Below are 13,292 nucleotides of genomic sequence, written 5' to 3' on the forward strand. Positions count from 1 at the left end.
GAACTTCAAATATGCAGAGATCCGTTTTCTGATAGTCCTCCGTGATTTATGGTGTTTGCTTCAGGCATGGAACAAGAGTTTTATGAGTTTGCAATTACAGTTGCTGTCCCAGCAATTCACACCACCATATATACACACAAATCCACATGATACACACAGTCATGAATTTTAAAAAATAATAATGCTAGAAGTATGAGTGGGCATTCACCAACTGAAACCAAATTTTCACACTGGATGGTAAGCAATAGCCTCCAGAATGTTCCCAAACTAACCATAACAAAAAACAGTTTTTAATTTACTCCCTGAAGCCAAATAGGAGAGAGCAGAGCAGCGTGTATCCCAGGGAGGAAAAAAAGAAGCTGAGCAGTGAGTAAACAAAAACACAGCCCAGTGTAGTCAGCCTCTTTTTTGAATAGAATTGTAGTTTTGAGAAGCCTCCACAGCTAAAAATAGGTCGTGAAGTAAATCCCACTGTCAAGGGTTTGAGTAGGTGGGTCTTCAGCAACTCTCTCTGGGGCGTGGTCACCTCCTCAGTGCCCCATGGAACTGGAGACACAGGGACCAAGTTGGGCATGACTTTTGAAGAAAGGAATATTGTTGTTAGGTTTGAGTCAGTTTCGACTCACAGCGATCCTATATACAACACAGCAGAACACTGCCCTGTCCTGGGCCATCCTCACAATTGTTGCTATGTTTAAGCCCATTGTTGCAGCCACTATGTAAGTCCATCTCATTGAGAGTCTTCCTCTTTTTCACCAACCCTCTTCTTTACCAAGCATGATGTCCTTACCCAGGGACTGGTCCCTCCTGACAACATGTCCAAAGTACGTGAGATGAAGTCTCACCATCCTCACTTCTAAGGAGCATTCTGGCTATACTTCTTCCAAGACAGAAGTGTTCATTCTTCTGGCAGTCCCTGGTACATTCAGTATTCTTTGCCAACACCATAATTCAAATGCATCAATTCTTCTTCAGTCTTCCTTATTCATTGTCCAGCTTCCGCATGCATATGAGGCGATTGAATATACCATGGCTTGGGTTAGGCGCACCTTAGCCCTCAAAGTGACATCTTTGCTTTTTAACACTTTAACACTTTTTTGACACTTTAACACTTTTGCAGCAGATTTGCCCAATGCAATGCATCTTTTGATTTCTTGACTGCTGCTTCCATGGGTGTTGATTGTGGATCCAAGTAAAATGAAATCCTTGACAACTTCAATCTTTTCTCCATTTGTCATGATGTTGCTTATTAGTCCAGTTGTGAGGATGTAAAAATGGCTTGAGGGTAGTGTCTTATCTCTAGCTTCACAAGGGGGAAGGAGAATCAAGATCAACAGCCTAAGGCTAATTCCCATGAGATGGAGGTCAGACATGCCTCTTCTCTCTGCCATGTTTACCAATTCTGACACCAACCACCCCTCCCACTGCCCTTTCTACTTTTGTGCTGGGTTCGATAATTCATTGTAGTGGCCACACAGAACTCAGAAATACTCACGATTATGAGATTTATTAGGGAAATAACAGGTTACAATTCAGGCTCAGGAACACTCGGGATACAGTTCTCTTATCAGAACAGCCTCTTTCCAGCTGTGATCACAGACACACCTCTCCCTGGCCTTAGGTCTCTGCCCAAAGGCACTCAACTTTCTCTCTTCATGGGCCGGGAAGTCCACTATGCCGTCTCTTGCTGCTGAGTCTCTGTTGCTGGGCCTCTGCTGCCACTTCTTGCTGCCTTCATTGTTACAGCTCTCTGTCTCCTGGGTCCAGGAGCTTCTCAGTGCAGAGATCCCGGGTCCAAAGGACATGCAGGCTCCTGGCTGTTCTTCCTTGGTGGTAGTGGGACCTTCTCTTTCCTGCCTCTGGGGGTGGCTCATTTCAAACCCAGCAGGATGGCAAAGCTGACTAATCCCTTTGGTGGGTCACAATTATCCTATCACACAATCCCACCCAACCACTTGGAAGGGAGTTACAAGACCATAGCTAGAAAGGCCACACAAAAGTGATCCATCACACCAGAGAGGATTTTTGTTTTCTATATGTTGAGGTTAAATCCATACTTAAGGCTATAGTCTTTGAATGTTACTAGTCCCAATAGCAGCTTCTATTGGAATCAATATTTGAAGGCATTGTCAAATCACATTTTGGAGCAAGGGACTTCAGAGACACATAGAAAAGATATTTCAGGGCGCATCTTGATGTCTGGTCTCTTGCTCTCTTATTTTTCCAACTGAGATATAATACACATACTGTAATAGTCCCCCTTTAAAAGTATACAATTCAGTCATTGATATATATTCCCAAAGCTGTACAACCATCCCCACTATCTAATTCCAGAACATTTTCATTACCCTAAAAGAAACCCTGTACCCATTAGCAGTCACTCTCCACTCCCACCTCCCCACAAGCCCTGTTGGTGTTGTTAGCTGCCATTGAGTTGGCCCTGGACTTGTGGCAACCCCATGTGCAATGGAACGAAACTACTCAGTCCTGCTCCATCCCCATGATTGTTTCCTTCAGCCCTAGGCAACTACTAACCTACTTCCTGTTTCTCAGAATTTGCCTGTTATGAACGTTTCCTAGAAATGGAATCATACAATATGTGTTCTTTTTTATGTCTGACATCTTTCACTTGGAGCCCTGGTGGCCCTGTGGTGAAGAGCTTGGCTGCAAACCAAAAGGTCAGCAGTTCAAATTCACTAGCTGCTCCTCGGAAGCCCTATGGGGCAGTTCTACCCAATCCTATAGGGTCACTATCAGTCAGAATCGACTCGATGGCAATGGGTTTGTTTGTTTTTTTTTCCCCTCTTTCACTTAGCACAATGTTTTCAACATTCATCAGTGTTGTGGCATCCATCAGTATATCATTTCTTTTTATGGTCAAATAATATTCCATTGTATGGATATACCACATTTTATGTATCTATTCATCTGTTGATCGACCTTTGTGTTATTTCCACTTTGGGGCTATTGTGAATAATGCTGTTCAGAACATTGGTGTTTTCTGGACATATGTTTTCAGTCATCTTGGGTACCTAAGAGGAGCTTTAGTGGCACAGTGGTTAAGCACTTGGCTACTAACTAAATGGTTGGTGGTTCGAACCCACCAGCTGCTTCATGGGAGAAAAATATGGCAGCCTGCTTCAGTAAAGATTACAGCCTTGGAAACCCTATGGAGCTGTTCTACTCTGTCCTATAGGATCACTGTGAGTTGGAATCGACTCGACAGCAACAGAGGTTTTGGTTTTTTAAGAGTGGGATGGTGGGATGTTCAGTCCCTCTTAATCCAAGTCCTCATATTAGTAACCTGAGAAGAAGGGGGATGACCTTAGCTGGGATAGAGTAAGAAGCAGGATGGGTATGTGGACCAAAGAGGAACTGATAGAAGCTTTGAGTTGTGTCTCATTGCTCTTGAGTGTCTAACAGTTAAAGAACTGTATAACTAATTTCTGACTTTTAAAAAATAAATTCATGGATAGACTCTCAATCACAGTGGTTCCCAGTGTCTCCACCCTGTCCCTTAACACCATGCAGGGTGACCCAGCCACTTCACTGAGGCATCACTGATCTGTAGTTGTTTCTTGTGTTGCCTCCGCTTGTAATTTTGTGTTTACATAGAGGCCTCTGGCGCGTCAGCCCAAAGGAGTGACCAGTGATGGAACTTAATGGACTCTTTGACAATGTAGGCCAAAGACCTCCATTTAGGGAAAGCCATTTTGAGTTAATCATTACACTCTTTAACTGTGCATTAAACAGAAATAGTTTCTCTTCTGCCTTAGTAACATTTTTAATATCTTAGACCAGCCTTTTCTTTTCAATTCTGTCAAACTCAACACCTCCTCTTTTTTAGCATGAAGATGCTATTGTACTACACCACAAAATGCATAGAAAATAAGCAGACTTTTCCACTAATGTTTTGATTCACGTGCTCTTAGAGGACAGAGATCTTGTCTATCTTGTTTTCCATGGTGTTCCCCAAACCAGCACAGTACCTGTTTTGTAGAAGTTCAATCACCAAATATTTATTGAATGTAGTAGGTTGGAGGGTGGCCTGCCAAAGTATACTCCATAGCCTACTCCCCAGAATCTATGAAAGTTACCTTATTTGGGAAAAGGATCTTTGCAGATATAATTAAGTTAAGGATCTTGGGAAATTCAGGATCATCCTGGATTATCTAGGGTGGACCCTATCTTAGTTGCCTAGTGCTACCATCACACAAATTCCACAAGTGGATAGCTTTATAGAACAATAATTTATTGTCTCACTGTTTGGGAGGCTAGAAGTCCAAATCAGGGAATCTGCTCTAGGGGAGGGTTGTTTGTCCATGGCCCTAGGTGTTCCTTGAGATTTCTTGGCTTCTAGAGATTCCTTACATGGTCTCTTCCCCGGGGCGTGTATCTGTGTCTATTCTACCTTTTAAAAAAATTATGTTGTTGTTGAGAATATACACAGCAAAAATATACACCAATTCAAGTTTATACATCTTCAATTCAGTGACATTAATTATATTCTTCAAGTTGTACAACCATTCTCACCCTCCTTTTCTGAGTTGTACAAGGTCAGCAAAAAAGAGGAAGACCCTCAACAATGGGCTTAAGCATAACAACAATTGTGAGGGTGGGGCAGGACCGGGCAGTATTTCATTCTATTGTATGTAGTGTCCCTATGAGTCGGAATTAACTTGACAGCACCTAACAGCAACATTCTCCCTACACTTATAAAAGTGTCCAAAATTCATACATCTTTAAAAAAATTTTTTTTTTTTTAAATATATGTCCTCCACTTCTCTAGACTAGATCATGCCTTTATCTATCACCTGGATTTTGCAGTATTTTTAAAACTAATCTCTTTACCTCCTTTCCTGATAATTCTCACCTCCCCTCTTACCACAGCCTCAGAGGGATCTACCAGGCATGAATGTCCCACCCCTGTATAGAACCTCCAACATAGGCTAAAGATTCAGCTCTTTAGCCTGGGAATTCAAATATTCAGTAACACAGTGCCTCATTGCCATGCCCTCCCCAAGCATCTGTTCCTCACCTCGAAGTAGAGGAAACAGTACACACAGGACCACCCTCACTAACTGAAGATTTCAGGGGTTCCCAAGACTATCCTGACGTTTGATAATTCACTGGTAGAACTCACAGAACTCCCTGAAAGCTGTTATACTCATGGCTGTGATTTATACAGGGAAAGGATACAGATTAAAATCAGCCAAGGGAAGAAGCACATAGGGCACAGTCCAGGAAAGTTCCAAATGTGGAGCTTCCAGCTACCTTGTCCCTGTAGAGTCCTGGACAGGGTTACATTTCAAGTATCGATGTGTGACAGTATACGTGGAGTATTGCCAACCAGGGAAGCTCACCCAAGTCTTTGTATCTAGAATTTTTATTGGGGCTCCATGGTTGACTTGTCATCTCCAGACCTTCTGGGGATAGAGCTGATACCTTTACTCTCCAGGTCCTTCAGAGGGAGAACTGATACTGCATGGCCCATAGCCCCTATTATGAATTGAATTATGTCCTCCCAAAATATCTGTTGGAATCCTAACCTGTATACCTGTGGATGTAATCTTATTTGAAAATGCAGCTTTCTTTATTATGCTAATGAGATCATACCAGTATAGGATGTGTCCTAAACCTAATCACTTCTGAGTTATAAGGAGTAGCATAGACACCACTTGTCTGTCAGTTTGTTGTACTGTGGTGGCTTGTGTGTTGCCCTGATGCTGGAAGCTATGCCACTGGTATTTAACATACCAGCAAGATCATCCATGGTGAATAGATTTTCAGTGGAACTTCTAGACTAAGACAGACTGGGAAGAAGGAGCTGGCGATATACTGAAAAAATTGACCAGTGAAAACCTTATGGATAGCAGTGGAATACTGTCTGATATAGTGCTGGAAGATGAGTCCCTCAGGTTGGAAAACACTCAAAATATGACTGCAGAAGAGCTTCCTCCTCAAAGTAGAGTGAACCTTAATGACGTGGATGAAGTCAAGATTTCAGGACCTTCATTTGCTGATGTGGCACACCTTAAAATGAGAAGAAACAGCTGCAAACATCCATTAGTAACTGGAACATGGAATGTATGAAGTATGAATCAAGGAAAATTGGAAGTTTTCAAAAATGAAATGCACATAGATTGATATCCTAAGCATTAGTGAGCTGAAATTGATTGGTATTGGCCATTTTAAATTGGACAATCATGTGGTCTACTATGTGGGGAATGACAGATTGAAAAGGAATGGTGTTGCATTCATTGTCAAAAAGAACATTTCAAGATCTATCCTGAAGTACAACACTGTCAGTGATAGGATAATATCCATATCCCTACAAGGAACACCGGTTAATACAACTGTTATTCAACTTTACACACCAACCACTAATGCCAAAGATGAGGAAATGCAAGATTTTTACCAGCTTCTGCAGTCTGAATATCAAACATGCAATTAAGATGCATTGATAATTACTGGTGATTAGAATGTGAAATTTGGAAACGAAGAAGGATCAGTAGTTGGACAATATGGCCTTGGTGATAGAAATGATGTCGGAGATTGCATGATAGAACTTTTAAGACCAACGACTTATTCATTTCATTGCAAATATCTTTTTTCAATGACATAAATGGCAACTATACACGTGGACCTCAACAGATTGAATACACAGGAGTCAGATCGACTCTATCTGTGGAAAAGACGATGGAGAAGCTTAACGTCATCAGTCAGAATAAGGTCAGGTCTCCTGTAGTGTGAGAACAGAAATTTCTCTTTATAGTCACCCACTTATGGTATTTGTGCTACAGTAACACTGGGAAACTAAGGCAGCCCCCATCATAAATCACATTGTTAGACTGTCCGGTGGGCAAGGCCCCCAGGTAATCAAAGACACCCTTATCACAAAGGATATTCCAAGGGCCTGGAGATCACCTTCTGGTAGCTGAGGGTAAAGGCCAGATCCTTTTCAGGGCAAGATTAAAGTCTTTACTATACACTCAACATTAAAAAAAAAAAAAAGTTTTAATATACTTTTGAAATATGTTTGACCTTCAATAAATTGCACATATTTTAACAGGTTTATTGAGATATAATTCACATACCCTACAGTCCACCCACTTAAATGTATAATTCAGTAGTTTTTTTAAAAATATATTCAGAGTTTGCACGTTTAAAATATACAGTTTGATACATTTTGACATATGTATATATCTGTGAAATCATCGTAATCAAGATAGATATCTATCACCCCCAAAAGTTTCCCTGTGCCCCTTTGTAATTTCTTCCCCTCTCCTGGGCAACTGGAGCCCTGGTGGCACAGTGGTTAAGCATTCAGCTGCTAACCAAAAGATCAGCAGTTTGAATCCACCAGCTGCTCCTTGGAAACCCTAAGGGGTGGTTTGACTCTGTCCTGTAGGGTTGCTATGAGTTGACTCTATGGCAATGGGTTTGATTTTGGTTTTTTCCTGGGCAACCACTGATCTGCTTTCTGTCACTATAAAGTAATTAGCATTTTAAAAAATTTTATAGAAGTGGAATCATATAGTATGTACTCTTTTTTTTTTTCTTTTCTTTTTGGCCTGGCTTCTTTTATTCAGCATAATTATTTTGAGATTCATTCATCTGTGTTGTAGCATGTATTAAGAGTTTATTTTTATTGCTGTGCAGTATTCAGTTGTGTGACTATACCACAATTTGTTTATCCTTTCACCTGTAGATGGAAATTGTGTTGTTTCCACTTTGGGGCAATTACAGAGATGTTGTTATAAACATTCGTGTACAAGTTTTTGTGTAACATATGCTTTCATTTCTCTTGGTAAATACTTAGTCATGCAGTGGCTAGATCATATGATACATATATGTTTAACTTTTTAAGAAGTGGCTAAACTGTTTCACAAAGTGGGTGTACCTGTGGTTCAGGTGCTCTGTATCCTTGCCCTGGTGGTACAATGGTTAAGCACTTGACTGATTAACTGAAAAGTCAGCAGTTTGAACTCACCAGCCACTCTGGGAGAGAAAAGACCTGGCAATCTGCTCCTGTAAAGATTACAGCCTAGGAAACCCTATGGGGCAGTTCTGCTCTGTCATATAGGGTTGTTATGAGTCGAAATCTCCTTGACAGCACAAAATAACAACAGTAGATGTATAGTGCCTCACATTTTAAACTTTGGTGTACCTAACCTACTAGTAGCTCCTACTATATACCATGTCACCCGATTTCGCTTCTCTAAGTCTTTACTCATGTTATTCCTGTAACCTGGAGGCCTCTCTACCTATCCCTCATCTTAGTTAAGCAGTCTTCCTTAATAAACACCCAGCCCCATTTCCCCTGATCCTCCAGATTGCACCAAAATCTCTCGCTCTATATATATATGTGTGTGTGTGTGTGTGTGTGTATACACACACACATACACCCAACTCATTGCCGTCGAATTGATTCCAACTTATAGCAATACATCTGTTACTTTTACACAAATAACATGTGTTATATATATATATATTTTTCCAAACACAATATTTTAAAAAAAGGATAGCATGCTTACAAAAATACCTCATGAGGGGAAAGGTGTGGTTGGTAAAAAAAAAAGTATAACATGTACCTTATTTGTGTAAAAATCCAGTGTGTGTGTGTATATATGTATGTATGTGTGTATATGTATATATGGCAACTCAAATCGTTAAGTGCTGAGTTGCTAACTGAAAGGTTGGCGGTTTGGACCCACCCAGCAGCTCTGAGGGAGAAAGACCTGACAATCTGCTCCCATAAAAGTACAGCCTAGAAAACCCTATGGGGCAGTTCTACTCTGTCACATGGGGTCACTATGAGTCAAAATTGATTCAACGGCACCTAACAACAACAACATATGTATATATGTTTGTGTGTGTGTGTGTGCATGTATGTATGTACAGAACTCTGCGGATAATTTTTCTTCAAAGCTTTTTTGCCCTCTACTTGTTGGACTGTTTACTCCAGGGCAGAGCTTGGCCAACAGTAGGTTCACTGTAATGAGCAGCAGTGTCAGAGACAGGACTCAAGACCCCAAGAGTGGTGCACATTCCATGCTCCTTGAGAAATGTAGTGCTGTTTTGTTTAAAGAGAGCTGCTGTTACTCTGATTTTTATTTGAAATCTATTAATCAGACCAATGTGTAGCTGTAGTAGTATTTTTAGATGAAATGAAAAATTATTCTAATCCTCAAAACATCCCTCTAATGTAGGTGGCTAACTGTAAATGAAGTCAAAGGAACTCGTGAACTCCAAGGAAGTTAAACTTCACCTGAATGAGGGTCGGAGCCCTGCTGGCACAGTGATTAAGAGCTTGGCTGCTAAACAAAAGGTTGGCAGTTTGAATCCACCAGCTGTTCCTTGGAAACTTTACAGGGCAGTTCTACTCAGTCCTGTAGGGTCACCATGAGTCAGAATCAACTCAACAGCAACAACTTTTGGTTTGAATAAGGGTCACCCAATCAACCTTCACTTTATGATTTTAAGGTTTCCTGCCTCTGAGGATTTTAAGTATTTCGTTTTGTTTTTGTTGATGCTCAGGGAAAGGGCAGAGCTGAGAAAATATATTTCAAGCAGCTTCGGAGAAATGCTGGGTAATCCATAAGATTTGCAAGTATTTTAACTCCCCAGATAATAGTTTGATGTGGTTGTTCCAGGTTCACAGAAGGGAGGCAGAAACATAAAAAGAGTGAGCTGGTCTCCAGGGGAAATAGATCCTGGTAACAAGAGGACGGTAACACGGTTAAGTTTCAAACTCCAATTAGAAGTTGCAGCTATGGAATTTGGAGGAATTGTCACTGAGGCTTTATATCCTGTGGGTTTGGCATGCTGTGCACAGCCGGCAGTTCTTCATTTTTAACCCAGAGTAAAGTGGCTGCGGAGCGCAGAAACATCTGCAGCACCTTCTAGGGACTGCGGGATGTGCTGGAGTAATGCTTGGAATTAATGGGCAACTAAAGGAGGTAAAAGAAAGCACCAGAATCTGGGAAACCGTAAGGCAATCAGGCTTACTAATCAAAATTATTTTGAAATAGTCCTTTATAGCAGGTTATGTTCTAAAGTAAGGTAACTTCATCCGTCACAATCCCTTGAAGATCAGTGTAGTCATGGTAAGATGAGAAGGTTTAGGATTAAAGCCCATAACAGAGTGACCTGTGTAAGAATATAGTATAGAGCAGTGCTTCTCACATTCTTATGTGCACTAGAATCACCTGGAAATCTAGTTAAAAAAGGGGTTCTACATTTTGGTCAAAGATTCTATAGAAGAATTCTGATCAATAGGGGGAAAAGCAGAACAGAATTTCAAATTTTCATGGCATCTAGAATTTCTGGAGCTATTGATGCTGGATGAACCTCTGAAACTATCAACTGGAAATCATCTTTAAACCTTAAACCAAAAATATCCCCTGAAGTCTTTGTAAAACCAAACAACGTATTGTGGATTGAATTATGTCCCCCTAAAGTATGTGTTGTAAATCCTAACTTCTATGCCTGTGGTTATAATCCCACTGGGGAAGGAGTTGTCTTTGTTACCTAAATGAGACAGGATTAGTGTAGAGTGTGTCTTGAGTCAATCTCTTTTGAGACACAAAATAGATTAAACAAGTGAGCAGAGGAGGGATGGGGTAAGATAGGTGCCAAGACACAGGGAGATCTCCAAGGAACCAGGAAACAGAAGCTGAAGAAATAAGGACCTTCCACCAGAGCCAACAGAGAGAAAGCCTTCCCCTAGAGTTGGCGCTCTGAATTCAGACTTCTAGCCTCCTAAAGAGAAAATAAATTTCTGTTTGTTAAAGCCATCCACTTGTGTTATTTCTAGGTAACTAAGACAAATAGTTTAGCTTAATTAGTAAAGAATACCTACCTTTAGCACTGTGCTATTTTAAGAACTATATATGGGATCAAATGGATAACAACACTCAAAAGATTAGATAGGAAATTTAGGGGGCAGTGAGTTTATGTTAATGGGGGAGGAACAATTTGGAAGAGGAAGGTAGGAGTGGTTGCACAATTTGAAGAATGCAATCAGTGCCATTGAACTGTACATGTAGAAATTGTTGAATTGGTGTATGTTCTGCTGTGTATATTCTCAACAACAACAAAATAAAATATTAAAATTGAAAAAAGGGATTTCTAATTCAGTAGGTCTAGGGTGAGGCCCGAGATACTGCATTTCTAAAATGCTCCCCAGTAATGCTGATGCTGCTGGTCCTCATTGTTCTTGGGTAAATACCTAAGAGTGTAATGGCTAGAGCATACAGTCAGTATATGTTTAGCTTTTTAAGAAACGGCTAAACTGTTGTCCAAAGTGGTGGTACCATTCTGCATTACCACCTGCAGTTCTAGACCCACAGACCACACTTTGAGTTGCAAGGGAAGGGACTTTTTAAGTAGACATGTTGCTCTTTCCTCTTTCATAATGGGTCATGAAATTGCCCTGTAAAGCTCTTTGACAAAATAAATAAGTCTGTTGTTAATAGTCCTATTTATATTGGGAGGATATAGACGTCAAATTCTGATTTCTGTCTTCTGCTTTAAAAAAGTGGAGGGATAGTGGAAAAATTATTTGGAAAAACTCCAGATTATGTTATCTTTATTTAGGGTTTAAAATACCCGTGCCATTTATTTTGCTGATGGTCCTGATTACTGACTGAAGTTAAATTAAACCCAGTATGTTGCCTACACGCATCGAAAGTAACAGTGGCTTTCAAAACATTTTAACTAGAAATTCTATATAAGACAGCCACTTTCCTGGTTAAAAGTTGGAAAAAAAAGGGCTGTCTGATTTGGTTTTAGATTATCTTTAATCCAACTCTATCCTAGGTTTGGAGGCAGCTTCATGTCACAGATTAAGATATGAATTCTGAAGCCAAACTTGCTGGCTTCAAATCCTAGGTCTGCCACTTACTGACTGTGCCTGTGGACAAGCTACGTGTGCCATGGCTTACTCATCTGTACAATGGATCTGCATTTGATAAGTGTTATTAGGATTAAATGAGTTAACATTTGTGAAGCTCTAAGAACAATGCCTGGCACACATTCGAGCTATACAAGTGCCTGTTAAGTGTTTGTCTAAAATAAATATGTGTTAATGTTATGTTGTAGTTGCTCGGTGGTCCTGTGCAATCCAGAAAGCCTATTCTCTTGTTACCTACTAAAATAATATCCTACAAGACTTTCCCAAAAAGTAGCTGGGTCAGAGAGAGAGGACACTTCAGCCAACAAACAGGAGCCCCAAAATAAATTCATGAAATCTTTGAATTCATTAATTGTACTTACTTGATGAGACTTATCTCAGTCCTTTGGTTTTACAGTTGGTGATGTATATTGGTCAGGTGGCCAAGGATATCTTGAAGTGGCCCCGCCCCTCCTCGCCTCCTGTTGTGATACTTGAAAAGAGAATGATTGCTGAATATGGGATGCCATCCACCCATGCCATGGCAGCCACTGCCATTTCCTTCACCTTCCTGATCTCTACCAAGGACAGATATGAGGTAAGGCACCTGGTTCTTCTTCCTCCTTGGTCCAGCATTATCCATATAATGGTCCAGCAAACAGAGGTTTGCTGAAGTATTTTCTTTTAAAGGTGGTTTGAGAGAATTTGAGATTTATGAAATCAAGTCTAAGAGCTGCTGAAACCTATTGAGCCATCATTTAGAATTTCCTCATAAATAAAGTGACCATATAATTTAGCATCCAAACCAGGACACTATGAGAGGGAAGGTGTGCACCCTTAATAATGACACCAGGATAACAAGCATAATGTAAGCTCATCCTGGGCAAACCAGGGTGTGTAGTCTCCCCACCCAGAAGGCATTTCACCCTGAGCTGCCTAACAAGACAGCACTTGGGTCAGCAGTCATCCTCTGTGAGGAGCAGACTCGGGAGTTTTATGATCTTAGTAAATGAGCCTCCATGGCTGAGATGATTCCACCAGATCCCTTGCCAGACTCCCCAAGGCCTGCAGCAGAAAAGAGTCTATGCCCTGAATTAGCCTCTGAGGATGCCTCTACTTTTGGTTACGGCTCAGCCATTAGAGATGATAGTACCAAGTTTTTGTAGGAAAACATCTAAATGAAGCACTATATTTGTCAGAAGATTAATAACTGTTGAAAATAAAGAATTTCACTTACTTTAATTAATACCTGCTTCGATGCTAATAGGAGTCCTCGGGTGGTACAAATGGTTCATGTTCTTGGTGACAAATCAAAAGGTTGGTGGTTCGAGTCCACCCAGAGGTGCCTCAAAAGGAAGACTGGGCGATCTACTACTAAAAATTAGCCGTTGAAAAC

At 40.7% G+C, this 13,292-nt stretch overlaps 1 protein-coding gene across 1 annotated transcript in view; it reads left to right on the forward strand.

Moving 5' to 3' along the window:
• SGPP2 (sphingosine-1-phosphate phosphatase 2) overlaps positions 1 to 13,292 on the forward strand; it is a 117,774-nt gene that overhangs the window by 77,231 nt on the left and 27,251 nt on the right. The window contains exon 3 of the mRNA XM_004376361.2: positions 12,315 to 12,494. Within this exon, the coding sequence (XP_004376418.1) occupies positions 12,315 to 12,494 (180 nt within the window). The remainder of the gene's footprint in view (positions 1 to 12,314; positions 12,495 to 13,292) is intronic.

Source organism: Trichechus manatus, unplaced genomic scaffold (assembly GCF_000243295.1).
Source record: "Trichechus manatus latirostris isolate Lorelei unplaced genomic scaffold, TriManLat1.0 scaffold00041, whole genome shotgun sequence".
NCBI classification, from domain to species: domain Eukaryota; kingdom Metazoa; phylum Chordata; class Mammalia; order Sirenia; family Trichechidae; genus Trichechus; species Trichechus manatus.